The sequence below is a fragment of the Girardinichthys multiradiatus genome, chromosome 22 (genome assembly GCF_021462225.1).
Source record: "Girardinichthys multiradiatus isolate DD_20200921_A chromosome 22, DD_fGirMul_XY1, whole genome shotgun sequence".
NCBI lineage: Eukaryota > Metazoa > Chordata > Actinopteri > Cyprinodontiformes > Goodeidae > Girardinichthys > Girardinichthys multiradiatus.
Window position 1 is genome coordinate 19091163 of NC_061814.1, and position 23832 is coordinate 19114994.

At 38.4% G+C, this 23832-nt stretch overlaps 1 protein-coding gene across 1 annotated transcript in view; it reads right to left on the reverse strand.

The window, feature by feature from the left end:
• The window catches only part of LOC124859636 (ankyrin-3-like), a 115617-nt gene that overhangs the window by 50359 nt on the left and 41426 nt on the right, over positions 1 to 23832 (reverse strand). Inside the window, exons 7-23 of the mRNA XM_047352527.1 lie at positions 23368 to 23466; positions 22418 to 22516; positions 22036 to 22134; positions 21294 to 21491; positions 19707 to 19805; positions 19479 to 19577; positions 19303 to 19401; positions 19016 to 19213; positions 17014 to 17112; positions 13050 to 13148; positions 11148 to 11345; positions 10891 to 10989; positions 10218 to 10316; positions 7909 to 8007; positions 7713 to 7808; positions 5958 to 6030; positions 5778 to 5834 (exon numbers count right to left, since the gene is read on the reverse strand). Coding sequence (XP_047208483.1) covers positions 5778 to 5834; positions 5958 to 6030; positions 7713 to 7808; positions 7909 to 8007; positions 10218 to 10316; positions 10891 to 10989; positions 11148 to 11345; positions 13050 to 13148; positions 17014 to 17112; positions 19016 to 19213; positions 19303 to 19401; positions 19479 to 19577; positions 19707 to 19805; positions 21294 to 21491; positions 22036 to 22134; positions 22418 to 22516; positions 23368 to 23466 — 1909 coding nt within the window. The remainder of the gene's footprint in view (positions 1 to 5777; positions 5835 to 5957; positions 6031 to 7712; positions 7809 to 7908; positions 8008 to 10217; positions 10317 to 10890; positions 10990 to 11147; positions 11346 to 13049; positions 13149 to 17013; positions 17113 to 19015; positions 19214 to 19302; positions 19402 to 19478; positions 19578 to 19706; positions 19806 to 21293; positions 21492 to 22035; positions 22135 to 22417; positions 22517 to 23367; positions 23467 to 23832) is intronic.

Here is a 23832-nt window from a genome sequence, read left to right on the forward strand (position 1 = left end):
GGGATTGATCTACCTCTGGCCCTGAACAATATTCACTGATCAGATGCTGACATCATCGAAGCCCCGCCCCCTCAGAACAGGAAGTGTCATGTTTCACTTAGTGTGGACCATATTTGATCTCCTTCAACTAATCAACATTAAACTGTCTCCAATGACAGATAACACGATGGTCTAACTTCATCTCCAGTACTGACAGGTTTGGCTGGAGGCTGTGACCGTGGTGGCGTGGCGAAATCTGATGTGACGCCATGGCGATACGTTTGCCTCTAAATTACACATGCAGGGTCCGATTCACTCCAAACTGAATATGGTTGATCTTTGTCAGCCCCTAAATAGCTCTATTGGATTACATGTAAAATTGGATCAATAGCGCCCCCTAGGACACTTCAAGGGCTATATCTCCCTCATACATCATCGGATCCACTTAAAATGTAGTATACATGATCATGAGTTAATGATTGACATTTTGACACAGTCAATTGATGATGTCGTTTTTGCCCCACCCACAAACAAACAAGCGACTGCAGCGTCCTTCTGGAAGGTCCGATTTACTCAAAATTTTGAATGCTTTTTGCCAGACCGAAACTCTGCATGACCGAAGATCATATGACATGTTGCTCACAGTACTACTTAGTGACGACGTGTTGAAGTGAAGCAGTGTCATCGTCGGTGGCGTGTATGAGGAGATGCCAGGCTCCCGTGGTCGCTCAACAGCCCGAGTTGCGCTGAGGGGTGCGAGGGCCTTCAAAGCTGCTTGCAGGTTTCTAGTTACATCTTGTTTTCTTTATGAAAACACACTGTGACGGAAAACCTGACTGAACAAGCAGTGTGTAGGCTACAGTCAAATGAAGGCTAAACTTATAAAGGTCCAAGTTCAGGTTGTATCTATTGATCTGCAGGACAGTCCGATTTGTGCGTTTTATAGTCCATTTTTAAAGATGCTATCCAGTGGTATGTTCTTTCACTAACAAATACACATTAACAATAAAAACACACTTGATTGGTTTTACAAAATAAAAAATAAAAAATTTCTGCTGGTGTATATATTTGGATCAGTGATATCACTGACCCAAATATATACACCAGCAGAAAAAGCGTCACCTTAATCTGCTGATAGGCCCTGCGCCTAAGAGGTTTTTTAGGCCCCTCACCCCCTAAAAGACTTCCTACTTCTGTATTAGCCGATTTGCAGAATTCCGTCAGCTTTGGTATGTTTTGGTATTAACTTTTTCAACCAACACCTTCTCATGAAACATTTTTCTTTTCAGAGCACCGCTCTCGAATTTCTTTCCTGATATTTTCTAAGTAAACTTAATCATAGACGGACACACCCCATAATCATTAGTGCATAGTCTGATTGGTAAACTCATGGGCGTTAGCGCTCATATGGTGACGTGGGTCATTTGTAATTTGGATCAATTAGCAGCCACAATGGGCATATAAAATGATTGACAGAAAACCTGACACATTATAAAACTATAATTTTTTTTTTTCACCTGAAATGATAGCCCCCTAAACCTTGTAGGCCCCTGGGCTTCAGCCTAGGTAAGCCCGTGCATTAAGCCGGCCTTGGTGATATCACAAGAGGCTCAAGAAACAAGTTGATCAGCTGCCAAATACTACCGAGGATCAGCAACTTTTGACAACTTAGATGATAAAACATTCAAGTGGCATTAGAATGTTTTATTCAAATGTGTATTTGTGTATTTTATTTGTTTTTAACCAGTTAGTCATTAATAAGATGATGTTATGTCATTATGGGGTTGCATAGTCACGCAGTTGGTAGCACTACATGGAGTTTGCATGTTGAATGCGTGGGTTCTCTCTGGGTACTCTGGCTTCCTCCCAAAGTCCAAAAACATGACCGTTAAGTTAATTGGTCTCTCTCAATTGCCCTTGGGTGTGAATAGGTGTGTGTGGAATATGGTTGTTTGTCCTGAGTGTCTCTGTGTTGCGCTGCTGGAGATAGGCACCAGCTCCCCCCGCGACCCTCTACGGAACAAGGAAATGGATGGATGTTAATTCATTTTTATTATTTTAACTTGGTTGTATATCTGCAACCTTGTAATCTTTCAAACAGTTCAACCTTATATGTTTGAGCCAAATTTCTGCTTCAGTGACCATTAAAACACGGTGAATGCTTCCATGGATGGCATAGTTGATGCAAATGGTGACAAGGAGTTTGATTAAAAAATCTTAGTAAACTTTTAGTGAGGAGCAGGGCGACATCTGCTCCTGGCTGTGTGGGGCCCGCTTGGGGCTCTTCTGGCTTGGTTGCTGATATTTTTTATGTTATTATTTATTAGCTGTTTTTATAATAAAGATTATTATCAAATGGTTAATAATAATTGTCATCTTATGATTTAATATTGTGTCCCCTTGTGGTTTGCGACTGGGTTATTTGAAGTGCCGCCTCCATTCTAGAAACATGAAGCTTAAAATGTGTAACAAAAACAACTATATGAAATATAAGTTAGAGTGAAGGGATTTTAGTGCATTCTGCACAATTTTATTTTGAAAAACACCAAGACAAAATGCATTTTCTGTCAATGTCACATCAGTTTCCCAAATCCTTTAAAATAATTAAAGTTAACATTCAGTAGGGCATGCTGAAAAACGCTATATAAATAAACTTGACTTGGCTTGACCTGCCGATTAGGTATTAGGCTCTGATAAGCTCTACTGATAAGTTCAGCAACTGACTGCTGAACTTTCTGTGTTTTTCTATATTCCTTCTGTCTGACTTCACCAAACAAGCAGTCAACTTCTTTTTCCACTTCTTCTCCTTTAATATTAAATAAATACATCTGCCCTAAATTAAAACGTTGCATCTACACAGATGACGTTTTACATTGGTTCATCTCAATATTCTTCTAATTTTTGGAGACCAATTAGTGTTTTTGCTCGACGGTTTTTGCTTGATGGTTAACACCGACTTACCTTTTTCCAACGCAGCCATTGATCTCTGCTCTGCTAATTATTTCTTCTGCGGCTTTTCTTGATCTGAAATTTTGCAACAACGACACAAAGAATCCCCAGATAAAACTAAAAACCTATCGAAGCAGTCCACCCGGTGCGCTTCTGGCGCAGGCGGAAAAAGTTGCGCTCTCTCTTCATTCAACTCCTGCGCTTCGACATAAAATTGCGCGTTTAGAGCCGCCGCTGCGCGCCATGTCTTCCGTCCACTTTTCGCAACAAAACGAATACATCCAAATTTCGACCTTTTGTGTCAACTTGCGGGCTAAAATGTCATAAGTCAAAAAGCCATCTGACCACAGGAGTTAATTCTCCTACAGGCGGCTCAGAGAAAGTTCATCTTATTGGATTTAGCGGGATAGAGAGAGTGACAGAGGGAGGGGTAGAAGGGGGGAACCTCCCCGTCCACAACAAACACAAGCAGAGCAGCGTTACTGGAAGCGTTTAGAGCTCCGTGGAGAGTAGCCACAGTCAGCTGACAGGTTGCTTGAGCAAATGCCTGGGAATCTCACTGGAGAAGACAGTGACTGAGAATTTTTTTTTTGGAAATGTCTGTATGCTGGAAGCCAGGGAGAGAGTTTGGCTGCATGTCAAACTGGGGAAGTAGTGTCAGCAATGATGAAATACCCAAAGCAGGCATCTTTTTGCCATTCTTTAAAATATTGAGCCATAACTGTCTTTTTTGTTTTCTCCGCATACTGCACCCCGTATTTTTTATATAAATAACACCAGACCAGATTAGGCTGTGGTAACATCTTTCGAATACCCTCTGAGAGCAGCATGGCACAACAAAGATTGAACGTTTTGTACATTTGCAGCACATTTAGTTAATATAGAAGTCTGATTAAAGTAATAATATAAGTGAGAAAAAAGCCACAAACACAACTAGAAGTAACACACACTCATCCCAGTCCCCCCAACCTGCTCTATAATAGGATTCCCCAATATTGGATTAAAGAAAGTTGTGGTAAGTCATTACTTTCTCCTAATCCTTTAAGACAGATTTACACACAGACCAAAAACCGTCCAGTAAAGAGGAGGGACTCCATTCCTGATTGCAACACCCTATCTGTCCCTGCTTCCATTGGGCTTCTTTCGAGGCCACTCAGCATGCTCACTGCAGATGAATTATGCACACAGTACAAACGGTTTATATACAGCACCTCATTTAAAAATTGTCCATGCTGGCGAGAACACACAATGCCAGTGAGAATCCATCTCAATAATAAACTCATTCACCATCACTTGATATGTTTGTTGAGTCTAGCCATATCACCTAACATAGAACCACCACCCCCTCAACCGTCCCCTAAGCAACAGGCTGTGAACAAGCTCATTAATTTTACAAGCATGTTTGCTCTGTGGTTCCAAAACAAACTGTAGTGGACTGAAGGTAGCAGCTTGAAACAATGTGACTTGTACCATAAACCTGGCTCTGAAGGACTAGAGGAGGTATTCAGTAGCCAAGTATGCCATGGTCATGGTTTATGTACAACATTGCTGCATCACGTGAATGTTAAGAACACTTCTGCCCACCTTGTTTTTATTTCTTGCATGCACTCCCTGTCTAAAGCATTCAAACCCCGTCAATTGTTATTAAAACCACAAACCCCTGTGTATTTTATTGGGATAGTGGAAGATAAAGATTTTGTAATTTAAAACATAAAAATCTAAAAAGTCTGATGTCCATTTGTATTCAGCCCATTAAATAAAGTCCTGTGCTAACAACCGCCTTTAGAAGTCTCCCGTTTAGTCAAATACAGCCTGACTGTGTTGATTTATTCACAGTATAAATCCAAGTCACAAAGGTTTGTTGGAGAACATTAGTTAACATGACCAAGAAACAAAGTAGACATGCCACAGGAAAATCCACTGCTAAGGTCATAGAATCTGTCGACAGCTATGGCCTTAATGGAAGAATAGCAAAAAGAAATCCACTTATAAAAGAAAATCATCACAGCAGATATGTTGAAGAAATGCTATGGTTGATGAGACCAAAACTGAACTTTTGATCCAAATGCAAAACAGTACATGTGAAAGAAATAAATGTTGCATATTACTCAGAACACAATGCATAATTGTGGTGGCAGCATCATACTGTGGTGATGCTTTTTGGTGAGCTCGAGCTATTTGGCAAAGATTTCTGTCCCTATGAGAAAAGCTGGTAGAGAAAAATCCCAAAAGACTTGCTTCTAGAGGAACTGACTGAAGAGGACTGAATATAAATGCAAACAGTTAAAAGATTTTTATTGGTAAAAGATATTAAAAACCATTTATAATTTTCTTTTCACTTAACAATTATATGCTGCTTTGTGTTGATCAATCACATAAAATTCCAATAAATGCAATGAAGGTTGTAGTTGTATTGTGACAAGATGTGAAAATATTCAAAAGGTATCAATATTTTGCAAGACACTGTATTTAGCAGAAAGTGACTTCGACAAAATGTCTTTTTGATTTACAAGACTTCCAGATTAAAAGGTAAACTTCACAGGATATACAGTACCTTTGCAAATGTATTTTCTTAAATGATATGCAGATAGCTTAAAAGATACAAAAACTAAAAAAAACAAACAGGATACAGGATTTTGCTCTTGCACAACAGCAGCGCATGTGGTTAATAGAGCAACTACAAACAAATCACATCACTCTGCTTCAAGTATGAGTTTTGGATCATTACAGCAAATCTGACTAGTAGTAAAGCAAAGGCAGGTCAGTGAGCTAAAGGCAAGACAGGTCTGCTAACTCTACAGTTAAAGATAGCAAACAGCAGAAAACAGATTAAAACCAGCCACCAATACCTTCGTCAACATCAGAAATAGACTCTTCTCTGAGTATTTCTGGCACATTAGCCCAAGCTGTGTGATTTGGATACACATACAGTCAAACATGCAATGGTCAAAGAACCCTACCACATAATATAGGTGGTAATCACATAAAAAAAAAAGAAAATCTGAGATGTTTTTGGAATGATCACATACCTTCATCGTCTGACATGTCGAGGAACTCATTTATGGTCTCCGGGATATTAATTTTGTGTTTTTCTGAAGCACTCTGAATAAAAAAAACACACAAAGTGACATAACCCATAGTTAAAAGTTGTTGGAAAAAGATAAATCTGTCTGTCTATCTGTCTTTGTGTCCATACATGCATTCACAGATAAATGAACCTACCTACAGTATATACATGGATTTTACTAACCCTTAGCATTGCACAATAGCACTGAAATATTACAGTGGAGATATATGTTTATATTTCAACAAACAAACCCTTAAAATAAATAAACCCTATTTGTTTATTAATCTATTTAAATTGTTTAAATTATATACTCAATTTTAAATATAAAAAATGAAACATTATTTTTCTTGTTTAATTTATGTTGTCTAAAGTACTGTTAACTTGAGGTGTGAACTGAAACACGTAAAAAGGAAAAGTGGATTACATTTCCCCACCTGGGGAAAGTGTTGTTATCTCAGAATTATTTATCTATTTTTTTCATATAGGTTTATAAACAGTATGTGGAAAATGATGTCAGTGTTAATTTTAACAGCACATTTTATTTTAGTTTTAGTCACAATTTGGTTATCTCTAGTCATTTTGGGTTTAGTCTACATTTCAGTCGAATAAATGTGCTGCAAATCTATTCGACTAACATTTGATACCATAGAAAAAAGCGTTTTAAGGGCCTTGAATCTTAAATTTATTCAGTTTGGTCCAAGACCTTCAGGCTGAAGTCTGTAAGGAAAATCTTCAAAGGTAACAGGATCTTCATCTTCTGTGAATGACTGACTTTCTAGCGCTCAAGAAGATTACATTTCACTGGCCATTTTTCTAGATGTTTTATCACAGAACATTCACAAATGGCTATACCAGGATTAATCCAGTTCAAACTGTGAAAATCTGGTTTAGGGAGCATTTTTACAAATAAATTGCACCTCAGAGTCCAGGTCTAAATTCAGATTACAATCTGTTACCAATACCTTTTTGCATAAGCCTAATAAAAATGTTTCACAACTACTGACTTCTGTAATCCCAGCTAAAGGTGGTCGTAAACATCTATACACATATTTATTAGTGACAGGTTCTTCATTTCATTTAAAGTCAAGCAAAACCTGTTTTAAACATTAGAAGCAACCATGACCCACATCACAGCAAGCAACAAGTCCAACAACAGAGTGTGTTCGAATGCAGTTTTCAACCACATGGCTGCAACAGTCCTAGAAGCTGCAGATCTGGATTTCTAAAGATAAAACAGCAGCTGGAATCTTAATCTTCAAGTTACATCTCATTTATACCGATTGTGCTGCATCGTGAACAAACTCTTCACCCTATTGCTTCTTTTTGTCTCTGCTTTCTAACTCTCACACTCCTCGTAGAGTCTTGTGTCAACAAGATCACTGTTGGTGACCACAGCTGAGGAGAAGAAACCCTAAGCTTCAATCTAAGCCCTCTCTCTGTTTCTTAATCAGGGAAACATCCCACGTGTGACACAGTGTGACAGAGTGACTTGCTGCCATATTCGTTCAGTCACTCCAATAACTGTGCTGCTGGCTGAATGGCCAGGTTGAATTTGGACAAGTTGGCAGCTGCACAATTTAGTTAAGAAGAGCTGCTCATTTAATTGTACTCTGATGCTTTTACAGACTAATACTCAAAGTAGTTTTTTTTTCAACATTAACATTGTTTTTTTTTAACATTATAATATGAAATTGTGGAGTAGAAGACAGTGTCTCACCATGGCTGAGAGGTTTTCATCAGTCATGGGCCTCAGAGTGTCCACTACAGAGATGTACCCCAGACGGCGGGCGACGGAAAGGGCAGTATTCCCATTCTAACCAATGAGGAAAAAAGTGGATCACATTAAAGGTGCAGAAAACACAGAAAGCACTCAATATTTTAAGCTTGTGTATTCTGTGTAATGGTGTGCGCACCACGGTGAGCTCGTTGGCCGAGGCCCCGTGCTGGAGCAGCAGGTTGATGATGTGGGTGTGGCCCTGCTGAGCTGCTTGGTGGAGTGGAGTGTAGCCATTCTAGACAGCAAGAGAAACACAATCAGTCCTGGAGAAGCAAACTTACAGACCGTGTTCATACAGGACAATGAAGTGCAAAAACCCTTGAACTTTGACCTTTTCATCTCCAACGAGACTGTGCTCCACTGCCCACTTTCAATGCCAGGCAAGATTTGATAAATTTGATCAAATAAACTTAGTTCTGGCAAAATAAAGCATCTTTCTCAAAACAATAATTTATTTCTTAAATCAGACATCACAAACTGTTATTGTATGATTCTATTGTTGTATCCAGAGCTGCTCTGGACTCTCTTATGAAACGAAACACAAGGTTAATCACCTAATTACATTTTAATTAACATAATTCCTAATCACTTATTGTAACATTCAATGCATAATGTTCTATACGCTAAAATGATGAAACTGCTTTTATGCTATGAAAAGATCACATGCCGTAAACTACCTTAAATGTGCCAAGCAACTGTTAGCATGCAGTGTTTCAGTAAAAAAAAAAAAAACACAGTTTGGATAAAATTTCATGTTATTACACAGAACAACTCTGATTGGCAAATCTCAGACGTCCATTAGCACATTAACACAGTGCCTAAATTGTCCAAAGATGAATTTCTGACTGGATAGACCCAATTAGTCTTTATTTTCACAAAAAGGTCTGTTTTCTGGGCTAAAAAATAAAACATCAGAAAAAAAGAAAGAACAAGGTTTGCATCTAAGCAAGAAACGGACGCAGTTGAGTCCCTAACACCTGGCCAGAGCTGTGGTTGTGATCATTTTTTTACATCAAATGCTACACCAAGTTGTTTATTTGAGTAATCCTCTGTGAGATATGACTGCACTTTTCCCCTTTACTCAATACATTTTGATACTCGCCCTTTTTCATGTAGAGCCATTTCCAACACAACCTCAAGCCGCAGAGCCTCCCAGTCCTCCAGAAATCTTTGTCAGAAAGCTTGTGCTGCTGACATATTCAGAGTTACTGTTAACAGGTGGAAGCATCAGGTCATCCCTTCTGCTCCATGTGAGGAGCTCTGTCCATCTCCATGATGGTGGATTTGGGGAGGTTTGGAAGTTGAGTGTAGTTTTTTCTTCATAATTCATCCTTTAATTTATCCTCTCTTTACAGATCAGTACTGATAGAAGGCATTAGGTCATAAAACCTCTGACTAAGTCAGGGGTCAGCAGCCTTTCCAACCCTAAGAGCCATTTTTACCTTCGGTTCAGCTAAACAGAATTTGTTTAGAGCTACAAAAGCAGCATCACTGTTTGAAACAAAATAGCTTGTTTTTATTATACTTAATATAGGAAATTTGTTTAGATTTTTAAATTAAAGAATAGAGATTTTATTTTCGCTTTTAGGTTTAATACATTTTCTTTAATGGGACATTTCATTTTTATAGAAAATGTGGTAAAACAAAACAGAAAAACATGTAGTTTGCAACCTTTTGACATAAACAACTACTTAATAAAAATTATATTTGTTACATTATTAGTGTCATTCTTTGTGAAAATATTTTGCATATATTGTATAGAAATGCTTGGGAAAAACTGTGAAAACTAGCATTTTTATTACTTTCACAATAAAACATTTCAGTAGCACGTTATAATAACTACACTCTTTTTAGAATTGATTAATCATGAATTAATAGTTACCTAATGTGAAGAGCATCATTACTTTATGATGACTCACACATAATAAGCTATGAATTAACACATTCATTCATGCCTTACTCCTAAACACAAATTTTTAGCATTTTTGGCCAAATTTATTAAGAGCAACAATGGAGGGTCTAAATAGCCACATGCGGCCACAGGTTGCCAACCCTTGGACTAGACCCTCAGAACAATACCTCCAATACATTTGAGAGTTAAAGAGACTCAATCATTTTTAGAGTTTCAATCAGCTTAGTTCCTGTCTAACGCTCAGTGAAAATTATGATTTGCTTATTTAGTTTTCATTTAGTTTTGCTTATTAGGTAATAACTTAGACCACTATCAATACATACATGTCAGTGAAGTAATACTATAATTTATATTGTAAGTATACTGCTAGATTTTCCATGTAAGGTTCTTCCTAAATATTATATAAACACTAAGAAATCTCTTCTTTTTTAAGTTAAAACACAATGGGAACATTAAGATTTGTGAGTAAGCTAAAAGGCTGTCCTATTTTAAACAGACTGATAGTGACTACGACATTGTGGAGGTTTGTTTACCTTTGTTTTGGCATTGACTTTGGCATGGTTCTGCAGAAGAAAGTTTGCCATCTTTGGGTTGCCGTAGTGACAAGCCACATGTAGGGGAGTGTAACCCATCTGCACATGCAGGACATGAAAAGGAAAAAAGATAAAAAGAAGAGAAGGAGGTAGTAATGGATGATCAATAGAGGTGTTAACTGTAATGTAACAACTTTCAAAGAATTGCATCTTTTTTTTTGTGAATTATATTTCTAAAAGATTGTGGAAACATGCTCAGAAAAACCAAATTCAGAAGGCCATCGCTGTCTCTCTAAATAACTCGAGCACTGCTTCATGTCTTATGTTGAAAATATGACCATGACTAGTTTTATAGATTAGAGAAGAAATAATCTTTCTGCTATAAACATTTGTCCTGTGAGCACAAACACACACCAAATAACCTTCTGCTGGAGCTGATCAGTCTCAGTGGGCTGACTCATTATTACAATGTGTTTGTTTGCTCCAGAACGTGATGATCGATAAAGACATTTTACTTGATGCTAAATGTTAAATCCCTAAAATCAGTGCACTGTAAATAAATAAGAAAGTATGAATCAACAAAGACTACAAAAACCAAATAAAATATTTTTACTACCTTTTTATGTATTTGCAGACTGTGCCTGTTTGTGTGTGCGATCTGAGAGATCTTTACCTTTGTTTGTGGGTTAACATCAGCCCCGTGGTTTAGAAGGACTTCTGCAACATTGACCCTATCTTCCTGAGCTGCTAAGTGCAGGGGCATGAGTCCACTCTGTATAAGATGACAGTGCACACACAACATGACGTAATACATGAACAAATATGTTCTGGTGGTAACAAAGAACAGAACCAAAGGATACAACCTCTATTTCACAAAAACAGGCCTAAAAGTGTGTTTCCACAAGGAGTGTAAAAACTGCGATTTGTTACCTTATTGCACACATTGACGTTAGCATTCTTGGCCAGCAGTAGAGACACCAGGTCCACGCTGCCCTCCTGCGCTGCCAGGTGAATTGGACTGATGCCCTGTCGCGTCACCGCGTTGGTGTCGGCGCCGTACTCCAGCAGTGTGGTCCCGATGTCCATTTGGTTCTTTTTGGCAGCAATGTGGAGCGGCGTGTAGCCATTCTGGGACAAGAAAGGGGAATCAAAGTTCAAAAAATGCGCTGAACTCTTCTTTGAATCTGACGGCTGGTAAACTTTATTTCAATTCTTTATTAGAGATTTAGGTTTATATTCAGGGTAACAAAAACATCTGAGATAAACTTTTCTCTGTAATGTATTTATCCCATTTAGAGTCAAGGAACTGTTTTCATACATCACAAAACAATGTATTAAAGATGGAGCACTTCAACAGATAGATAAAACCTCACAAAAATAAATGTTTGAGCCAAAACAACTACATTTTACTTTTAAACATTTGATCTTAAACTGTTGGATGTAGATAACTTCTTCATCATTTCAAAAGTTAGTAGAATAAAACCCCTTTCGAGGAGATTAAATAGATAGATTAAATAAAATAGATTTAATTAAACAAGAACTTGACACTGGTTTTACACACAAACAAGGAAAAAACTGCAAACTCTGGTGACTAGACAACTGGATCTTAACATTTAAAAAACTGCAGCTCCTCTAAGGTGTTCCTAGTGTACTGCAGAGATTTTTCCTAGTCATTTTATCCAAGTCATGGCAAAGAAAGGGGCTCTCTCAGACACCATTCAGGCAAGATCCACCTCTAATTACTATAGAATGACCTAGGAACAGGGCAGTGGGTATATCAAAGAGAATATCAAACTTCTGAATGATAGGAAGTGCTTTCATTTTGCTAAACAGAAAGGGTACTTGTAATGAAACAGTCATGAAACAGGTCTAAATCAGTTCGATTCCAGGTCTGAAACTTGAATCTCCATCTCTGGTCTGCAGTGGCCAGTACTCATCAAAAGTGGTCCTAGCAAAGAATGGTGGAGAACTGACAACATGATTGTGGGCAGGAAAGGGTTACTTATTCACATCCGGCCAAGCAAATGCTGAACCCTGTGGTCTGATCCAACAAACAAGCCACTGAAACTAAAATAACTGAAGAAGCTAATAGTGGTTTTGAAAGAAAATTGCCAGAATACACAGTGCTTTGGAGGGGATTTCATAATTTTATGCCTGATTGGTGTATCTTGCACTGGCAGAAACTAAGGAGGGTTTATTCAAATTTCTATGCAGCTTTAGGATTCATGGAGTAGCAGGGAGGTTACAGCTTAAAGAAGAGGAAGTAAAAAGATTAGAGTGTTGCAACAAGGATCTATCACATTTGGTACACTTAGAAAACATCTCTTGTGAGTGTTACTGTGTCTTGCCTCCACTTCTAAAAATAGACAACTAAATAGATCCCTTCTTTTTAAATTGGCCTCCTTTTATAAATCAACTCAGAAAGAAAAACAAAATAACCTGTAAATTGTTAGGTTTCTCGCAGAATAATGTCTCTTGACAGTTTGACAAAAACAAGTATTTTGCTGCTTTTAGTTTGAGTCATTCTGCATTTGTGCTCATCATTTGTTTTTATGGTTGTGACAGACTACAAAAGCCACTACTGGTTTGATTTCCATGCAGAGAAAACTGTGCTTAAAACATCAAGATTGGGAAATATGAGCCATTGCTTTTCAGAAGTCACCAAAGCCGCCACACAGACTTGTGAAATTAATAATAAGATGGGAAGAAATTAGTTGGGATCACATCCACAAACAAACACAGAAAACTACATACAAAACGATGTCAATGGAAGAAACCTGAACCAGGTGAAGGAATGTTAGCATGAGTGTTTGTGTGTGTCTGTGTGGATACCTTGGCAGCAGCGTGTGGGGAGGATCCCTGATCCAGCAGCAACAGCGCCACTCTCTGATTATCGTAGTGAGCAGCTACATGCAGCGGAGTTAGCCCACTCTAAAACACCCGCGCACACACACACACACACACACACACACACACACACACACACACAGGCAAACAGGGCATGCAACAGAGAAGATTAGAAATCGCTTAGGATGCACAATCACAGACACGCTGATATTAAATGAGAGAACCAAATCAACAGAATGCAGAGATATGGAGGAAGACTGTGATTGAAGTGATGAAGATGAGTAAAGCAGGATGTTTAGAGCATCAACTTTGTGCTGACCTCTTCAAGAAGCACCAAGATGATGCTGTCACAAAGAGAGACAAATTAAAGGAGAGTGTGTCACTGCTGGCCAAATGATCAGCTTGGAGTATTTTTTAGATTTATAATGCCGTGGTAAAGTATTTGGGATTTCTAAAGGAACATTATAAACAAAAATCACCAATCACATATAAAATGTGTACAAGAATTAATGCTACAGATAACATCTTTTAAAGGTGTGTTTCCACTTTAGGAAACTTCCCCAGGAACCACTAGCTTTCGGAGGCCTTTCTTTCTTCCTGTTTATTTTCCACTAAATCTACCTGTGTAAACAGATCGCCAGGGTGGAAATTTACCCCAGAAACATCTCTGGTAGGAAGGTATTACTTTTGATATTGACCAGAACCTTTGAGTTGAGCTTGGAGAGGGAGGGGGGGTGCTAAACATTTGTGATTGATTTAAGTATCCAGCATTATGTTTCAATCATCCCTGTTTAAAAATCACTACCGTTCCTACTAACAGATTGCCCTGACCAATGACGGCTGGTGATGAAAAATGTGTGGGGGTGTACTACAGGTCGGAGATTACAACACAACAATAAAATCAACTTCCGCCTTCTGTCACTTGACTACTGCTAGATTTTTTAGTTCTGGCCAGTGTGGTCCAAATTACTTTATCCACTTTTTTCCCTGAGAGGAGAATCTTTAAACAACCAATTAGAGACTAGTATGAAGTCACATGGAAGCCATATGTTTAGGAACATGCATACACACTCATTTGGCTGGCCCCCCATCGCCACTGAAACTTGTTTTCAGTTCGAATATATTTAGGTCAAGCAAAAAATGATCCCAAATAAACCCAAAATGGAATGGGAATACTGAAAATTTAAAGGTCAGACAAATTTTATGAGTAAACAGATGTGATAATTACTTTTTATTTTGTTACATATGTTCACTGTGTCTATACTTTTTTCCTGCAATTTTGATGGAGCAGTGCCCTATTGCACCCTATTAACAAGCTGCAACTGGCCCTAACCCTTTCGGGTGAAGCTTAGAGGAGGGAGGGTGTTAAGCATTTCTCATCAGTTCAGTTTTATCAGTATTATGTTTTAGTCATGTAAATTTAAACTACTCTACAGTTTCTGTTTTGTAGCATTGAAAGTGAGACACTGGAAGTCCCACATCTAAAACAGAGAAAGGAAATCTTCTCATTAAGGTGATATTTTAGGGTTTTAACCTGTTTATATTGGAATAATTTACAGAGCGTATTTTCCAATGCACAAGTAAAAACAATCCCCTCCCCCCCAGGAACGTGTATCATTAACAAATTTTAAGTTTATCAGAAGCAATGCATCTGCTTGTGTGTGTACAATGCTTTTTTGCAGCCTACCTGGCTTAATTTGTTAAACAGTTGTTTGTATTACCCGTTCCCTGGAAGTACAGGGATTTTAATTTTGTTTCAAACTGTGAAAGAATCAGAAGTTATTACTGTAAAACCTTGGGTTGTAATCTTGACAGGAGGTACCCTGCATCTCTTCTCTACCACAAAACAAATATAGATTGGAATACAGATACACAATTACACAGAGTTTGAAGTAACTTTACATAAAGACTATAGCTGCTGTAAAAGGTCTGTCCCAGGTTATTGTTATATTGCTGAAAAATTCCAGCTTTTTGCAAGGGTAAACCTCTTTTCCTTTCTCCCTTACACACACTGCAATGATCCTGCAAGCTGTAGGTTACCGTAAAGGTGCTGTGAGTCAGGCAAGCCCCTCCGCATGAGCAGAAATACTTCACATAACAGCATCGGCATGATGCACACAACAAACAGTCCAGTAGAGATTGAAGATTTAAGGTAGTTATGTTCTGGGGGATAAACATTCATGATAACAGCTAAAGGCACATATTTGCAGACCCTTCCTCTTTGCCAGGAATTTGATGCACACAGCTATATTAAATAGGGTCAACTTAGTTTATTTTCTATTTAACACAGTTCTTTTTATATTAGACAGCTATGAAATATTTGAAGGTTTGAATGCTTTACATTTACACATAAAGGGTAACAAAATTGCTACTGTACCTTAAAATTTAAAAAAGAAAAAGTTTGAAAAGAGTCACATTAAATATTTCATGTGTCAAAAACTATGTGCAGCAAGTCTTAATCGAAATAAATACATACAGAATATATTTAGTAAAATGCATTAGTTCATCAGTAGTACAAAACCTGAATTTATGCATTACTTTTAGTTGTCGCTGGATAAAGCCAAATCAGAATCTCAATAGTTAGTAAAAAAATACAGTTATTGTTGACAGTTACAGTTACGTTCTAGTTAGTTAGTTACTTAGCGAGCCTCACTTATAGTTGGCAATGGTGATTTTCTTTTTTATAAAATTTTTAATGTCCTATAGGAAGGTGAAAAGCTAAAGTAAGTTTATTGTGATAGTGTTTGGCAGCAGATGTATATTGTTACAGTTTGAAATCAAATATCCTTTTAAATCATGTAAGACAGGAATCAGAGATTACAAATCAGTTTCTAAAAGAAGACTTTACAATGAGGTTAAATCATACAGTGATTATGAAGTCTTTGTGTTTTAAAGCAAAGCATCAAGAGGCCACCAACTTTCAGTGGAAATGTGAATTCTTGTGGGATGTCTTTGCATCATATTTAACCAGGTTAGTCCTAAACTCAGCACAGAGAAAGTAGATATGGCCCTCTGGTTTCAAAACCCACACATGTGCCACTGAAGCACAGCAGACCTCCACAGTAATGACTTCAGCACCCGCGCTGCAGTGTGCAAAACTGACAAAACGCGGGATGTTTATGTGAGTTAAACACAAACTAGCTACAACACATCATGTAAAGCCAACATGGATGTATGTGTAGACAAACGTCAGCATCAGAAAGCGAAAACAGGATCTAGGATGTTTTGCAGCCAAAACATGCAGTACCAGGAACAATTTGTTGGAACACAATGAGAGACAAACATCTGTACAATGACTTTACTCCATTTCTACAACGTGTTTCTCCCTGACCCTAGAAGGCAATGGATGTGGAGTAACTTTTTAAACACACATTGGCTCTGGTGAAATCATTGCATGGTAGCCCACACGTCTTAAAAAGGGTACATTAAAGACCAGATTTAGGAATCTGGCGTGACATCATGCATTGTAGGAGCTTCATTATCATACCTGAGTGCCATTAGGATAAGTGTTTTCAGGTTGTGGCCCAGTGCCAGTGGGTCTGTCCCAGGAAAGTATGTCAATGTGTGTGTTCGAGTGTATCAGGGGAGAAAGGTAAATCTGCTAGCAAGCTTTGTGCAACAGGAGAAGCATCTGCTGTTTATGTAGCATTGGGATCAGACAAAAAAAAATGTCACTTCTCCACAAAATATTCCCATCAACCTTTGAAGAAAGCATTGGAGAATCTTAACCAGTTGTTACATCTGAATGATTTATAGATTTTTTTATGTTTTAATCCATCTTCACTGCAAAAATTGATCCATCTGCTGAAGATTTTTGAGCTTTTATTAAAGTTTTATCGAAGTTTCAAAAATTTTAACTACACCAGCCTATCTGCTATCTGATCTCATATCAGATTTTTATGAAGACATCCATTTCCTAGAGTGAGATGCACACCAGTTTTTTCCTCACCTTTCCAGCAGCATCAGGCGGGGCTCTCTTCTGAAGGAGCAAACTGGCAACCTCCATCTTGCCATACTTTGCTGCTACGTGCAGCGGAGTGAACCCTTTCTGTTGGACACAGAGCAAAACCAACCAGTGGAGTACAACATATAAATAGGACGTAAAGAGAGAAAGAGAGTTCATAGGGCTTTTTAAATATTTTTTTTAATCTAATCATTGTCCTGTGAAATTAAAGACGCCAGACGAGTCATTTACAGCAACTAAGATATAAGCAGGTTATAACCGTTTAGCAACCCCCTTTTTAACAAAAAATAAATAAATTCATTATCCCTTAAAAACAGAAGAAGAGATTCACAAGAAATCCAGGGTTTATGGAGACGAAATGTAATTTTTAAAAACTTCACAGCTAACTTTTCATTTTCCAGTTCCATTGAAAGGCTTAAAATGATTTTGGCTGAAGCATAGGTCAGACTGTGTGAAATAGAACTTTATCTGTCAGGATTATGGACCCAACTCTGCACACTCATGTGATAATGAACTAGATATCTTACTGAATGTAATTCAAGTCCATATTTGGCTTGTAAGGGAAGCACAAAAAGCAGAGTGATCTCAAAAAGCCTGCAAACAGATGACAATACAGTTGGAATAAAGTTTTAAGGTTTCAGTTCAGCCATCTGCAGAGGAAAGGCCTGTAATTCCATTGTGAATTAAGTAAATTGTTAAATCTTTAATCTTAAACCCGTGTTGATGTGAAAGAAGGGGTATATTGTGCAGTCAGTAATTAATTGATTCAAGTTTATTTTATCAGGGACAACATCTAGTGTTACAGAAGTGGCATTTGCAATGTACATTGGCTTTCTAGCCATCAACTATTTACAGTTCCTACCTATAATACAGTAATGTAATATAGTTTCCACACATGCTACCTATAATTTAGAGGAGACATTAACTGCTACACAGTTTTACTTTAGAAATATGTCAAACTGTGAAAAATGGTCATAAAAGTAAAATGGATCATTAGAAAGTGACTGTGTAAAAGCTTAATTTTACCCAATGTGATCAACATCACATTCAAATTATTAAAGAATCCTCAACAGTTATTACATATTTGAAAATAAATTTTTATTCTTGCGAACTTACATAATGATATACATGGTTATATTTGCTGTTCGAAAGCATTCACTGTACAAAAGAAACACAGTAGATGACAAACGCCTCAGAAAGTAAGCCAAACATGCTACAAATGACTGTTCATTTGACCTGCTCCTGGCTCACTCCGGGTGTGTGTATTTAAAGACATTCCAGAGGAATGTGGGACTCCCACGGATTCCCACTTGCTCTGAAACACATGACCTCCATTTGCTGATTGCCTACAGTCTGCATTCACATGACCTCCACAGTGAAGGAGAAGACAGGCTGCAGGATGAGATGCTGCTCTTTGACCAGTTTTCTTTCATGCACATTACAAGTCAGTTCATAGTTACTAAACACCAATTCCTCTTTTTTACATCTAGCAGCATATATTTCTTGCTTAGTATCTGTGGAACTCCCCAAAGATACTGAGTGAGTAAGTGTTAGAGAGAAAGAGCCCACCATGGGGTTTACCCTCCATTAATCTGCTCCGATGATACAGGTGACCTTTAAAAACGGCCCCCAGCTACACATTGCACACTTCGACAAACCAGCTTCATTAGTTTTTCTCCGCATCCCGTCTTTTTGACCTAGATCTACACAGTTACTCAGATGTGCAACCTGAACTAAAACCAAAAACTATGGTTGAATGCAGAAATGGTTTTAAATTATGATCACAATCCTGACAGTATAAACCCCCCCCCCAAAATTATAATCAGAAGCAAAACAGGATTTAAAACACAGCAAACAGAAATTAAACAGGACAATCAGCCTGGAGACTGCTGGGAACAGAAACATCTGCCTACTACAGGGGATGTATGGTACTGAAACGAGAGGGCCTCCGTTCTGTTTTCTGAGTTTCTGCGTTTAATGGCCTTACCTTTGTGGAGGAAGAAAGTGAGGCACCGTTCTCCAGCAGCATGGAGGCAACATCTTGGTGTCCTTCGCGGGTGGCCAGGTGAAGCGGGGTGTAACCTGAAGTGGTGGCAGAGTTGGCCGAGGCACCACAATGCAGGAGCTGCTGGACGATGTCAACCTTCCCCAACCGACTCGAGATGTGCAATGCTGTCTGGTCATCCTGCTCAAAGGAGGAGGCGACCTTTATTTTTAATCTTCACTGTTTTCCCCTGCTGAGGAGTAAAAAACAATGAAGCTCATTGTTCTGACCTTGGACTTGGTCTCCACCTTGGCTCCGTTCTTCAGCAGATATCGAACTACATCTGCCTGGCCTGCCCTTGCCGCCATGTGGAGAGCTGTCTCCCCTCGCTGGAGGACAAGAAATAAAGTGTTTCAGGTAAAACTTGAAGAAAAACATTAGTTTTTATTAAATGTCATTCACTCACAATGTTGGTGGTGTTGGGTGATGCTCCATGGCGTGTCAGAGCATGAACAATGTTCTCATGCCCCATGAAGGCTGCCACATGAACTGGCGTTAGGCCAGACTGCATTGGAACAATAATGATTCAAATATCAATTTGCATTAAAGTATTAGATACTGTATTTAAGCTTGAAGAGCAGCTCTGGGAGAAAAAGGCTTTTGTTAGAAATTGTGCTCCAACTCGGTGTTGTACCTCTGTAACAGCCTGGATAGACGCCCCGTGCTTCAGCAAAAGCTCCATCACTTTCACTCTGTTCTTCTTGCAAGCGATGTGGAGTGGAGTAAAACCGTTCTGCACACAGATACAGAGGAAATTAATACTACTTTAAAGCAAAGGTGACGTCTGATCAGGGATAAACTCACAAAACTCAAGAGACTTTGTATTTGATGGAAGAATAAAGCAAATGATGATGTGATGAAAAGGTGTTGAGAGTGAGGGAAAATTACTTTCAGATCTTTTTTTTGCAAAATGCCCATTTCTGTCAATTTTAGCTTTTTCAAATTCTAAGTTAAGCATATGAAGCACCTGGATTAAGCCTTTTCAATCATGGTTTCTTTCAGTTCTGGCTTATCCATAAATTGCTGATTTAAAAATAATCTAGAGTACTTGTGGACAACACCAGATTTGTAACATTATATGGTCTTGTTATGAAATGTAACCACAACCAAAATGTTGTCTTACAGGTGAAGCACATTACAATAAAATTATGAATAATTTTTTTTGCTGCTAAGGAAAAAAACAAAACCACTGAAAAGATTTACAGTCTTACAGTAGTACATTATTTCCCCCCTAATTGACACAAATGCCATTCATATCGGGCTTTTAATAATGTTTTGAACTGTTCTTTTCAATAAGCAACATACAGCTCAATTGTCTTAACAAAAATTTGGTGAACAAGTTTGAGTCTATTGTGGATTTTCTCTAATCAAAACAGGGTCAAAATTACACACACAGGCCCTCTAACATTTAGGTAAATGTCCCTTAACAAGTTGAAACTTAATCACATATTTATGGTTGCCATTAACAAGCTTCTGGTGTAATTCTTGCTGGATATCTGACCTTCTTTTGCAGAATCTGTAGGACAAGTTGGAATGGTTCATCTTCCACTCCAGCCTTTAGTTGTAATCAACAAAATACCACTAAAGTAGAGGTAAGGGCTTTCTTGAAGGCCCTTCAGGAGTTTTTATAAGTCTATTGATGTGAATTGTGATCATTGTTCAGTTGAAACATTCGATTGTGTCCATGTTTCAATTACCTGACCTAGATTATCACGTCAGATGAAAGAAAATGCATTGAGATGTTAAGGAAAAAAACATGAACCCTGTGAACTCAATGAACTCTATCAGAAAGTGGAGGATGGTGGAAACCCCAGTGACACTGACCACAGTGAAGCTAGGTTTACATCAGACTGAAAGGATAAGCATAAAGATTTTGAGATTTTCACTAAAACGAAACAGGCAAACAGGACGTTTGCACCCGTAGGAAGTAAAAACATATTTTTTTTAGTTCCCAAATTAATAAAAATTATTCTGCTATCAAATCTTTATACAAACATAAATAAACAAATTTCAAGCATATGGTTTGCTCCTAAATGTATAACTGTGACTGTATTTTGTGTTATAAATCATATTCATATGCAATCTGTTTTTTTAAACATACATTTTAAAAATAAAATACCTAAAGTGTCTTCTGGCATCTAAAAGCCGTTACACTCTTTTGCATTCCCTTTTCACCATTAGAGCCAAGTAGGAGCTTCCATATGCCCCCCATTATCCGTACCAGAGCCTTTGCATTCGGGTTGGCCTTCTTGTCCACAATGAGCTTGGCCACCTTGTAGTGCCCGCAGTGTGCAGCAACATGCAGCGCCGTCAGGTAGTCGTTGGTGACATCGTCCACGGGCACGTCGTGCTGCAGCAGGAGCTGGACGCAGTTCAGGTGGTCCCCCTGCGTGGCCATGTGCAGCGGCGACAGACCGTTCTACACGACGTTGGAGAGAGGCAGAGAAAACAGAAGGAGAGGGGAGGAGACGGAGAGATCCAGACAAAGAGAGAGAAAAATAGACACACACAGACAGACACATAGACAGGTGGACAGACAGACACAGGCAGTTAGGAGGTGGCCGAGCGCTGTACAGATAAAACTGTGAAGGAAGTTGCTGTTACAGAAGCATTGTTATAACGAGGTCATTACAACAATGTCTATGTTGTTACACTGGTTGTCCTGCGGGGTCAAACTGCAGGGCTACGCGGCGGGGACAGGCTGATCTGGAGAGGTCGCACAGGCGGTATGGAGACAACGCGACAACACAACAGCAACAGTTCTGCTGTCTGATTGGACTAAAGATTTCAAATCGCTCTGTGTGATTAGAGGAACTGATTGAAACAAACTTGTCAGTATTATTAATAAATATATGACCTATTATGACCTTATTTTAACAGCCAAAAAGAAATGTAATGTCTTTGGGACCTATTCCTTTACAGAGCAAAGCATCATCTCCTGAACTTATCATTCGAGTAGCTACCTTGGTCTTGGACAGGATAGGAGCTCCTCTGTCCAACAGGATTTCTACCACCTGTTCATGGCCGCTCCTCGCTCCACAGTGAAGAGGTGTTAAACCATCCTGAAAACATATAAATCCATAAATATTTATCCCAAAATGTCTTCCTAAACTTGGTGTCAAAAACAGTACCCATGGCTTCTAACAATGTTACTCTAAGATTGAGATAAACTTCAAATAGGATCAAAATAGTAAAAAATATCCAAGACAATTGCACTATTTTCACATGAATGGGTCTGACCAGCTCAACAACTAAAAAAATAGGACTCTGTACTGTATTATACAGCACAATGTACTTAGTTTATGACTTACAATGTTCAGAGAAAAAAAGTATAATCAGTCTCACCTTGGTCTTTGCATCTATTTTGGCCCCTCTGTCTAGTAATAACTTCACCATGTTGCTGTTGCCCCTTTTCGATGCCACATGAAGTGGAGTGATGTCATTCTAATTGAAAAGAAAAACATTCATGTAAATACTCAGCAGTAAATTCATTTATTTACTGTTCACCAAAGGCACATGTTAAAGTCTTTAAATAAAACTGTAATTAAAACATTTAATCATTAACAGCTCCCCATTAAACCAGTGGTTTCAACAATTAGCAGCCATAGACCCTCTTAGTGAAAACTAATTGTGCATATTCAAAAACAAGCCTCTTTCGAGCCTCTTCATTGTGTAATTCTATCCCCTCTGCTCTGGCAAGACACTATAGACCTGTAATCAGTGTCAAAATCAGCACAAACACAACTACCCCTTCAAACAGCAGCCAACACACAGTAATTAGGCCCCCATTAAATATGGTGCCGACAACACTGAACGAGGCAATGGATTTTGGCTGCACATACCCTCTGTTCACAATGGTGTTAATGTGGAAAATATTTATGGGCACATAAATAATAATGGTAGGCTTCAGGTTCAGTGTGTAGGATGTAATGTACTTTATCTGTACAACATAGAACCTATATAGCTGCAAGAAACCAAGAAAGACACAGAAAGAGTTTGTTTTTGTCCCTCCAGAGCCACTGTAGCTGTTGCAAGGTAAATAGTAAAGAGCAAAGGAAGGAAACAGATAGCCTTTTGGTTCATTAATAGCTTTTTCTGATGCAGTTGTTTTTATTTGCAGATAACATTACAGAAAGAAAATACCGTGAATGAAGTGAAGATTTAGAAATCAAAAGAGTATCTTTCTGGTGATGTGCTCTCTGGGCGTGTTTCAACAATAAAATGTTAACACCTCTGTTTCTCAAGTGAAAGCTGGTAATACCCCCATCAGACAGCAGAGGGCAGAATAAGCTCACCCTGGCCATGAAGTCCACAGCAGCCCCTCGGTTTAACAGCAATGTGGCCACGTTAATGTTGCCATAGTGAGCTGCAATGTGCAGGGGCGTGAAGCCGCTCTGAGGATCAGAGAAATACACAACCGGACCAGACAAACAAACACATTATATTAGAAAAAACAAAATCAACAGAACATTTAAAAGAAGTCATGACCTCAGCCGCTGTCTACATCAAACAGGGACACATTCATTCATGATCACTAAAACTTGACTTTTTCTCAAAGAGAAAGTCTGTACAGATGCATTACACATGGGTCCAACTACATGTCAATCAACACTGACATTTCGTCTCGGAAATACGTCAAATCCAGCCAGACAAGCCAACTTTCTTCTGCGGTCGCCGATAGTTGATGGTATAAAATTTAAAGTAGGGCTTGACTTGTTTTTTTGAATAAAAAAAAAACAACTTAAATTTTTAATTTCCAT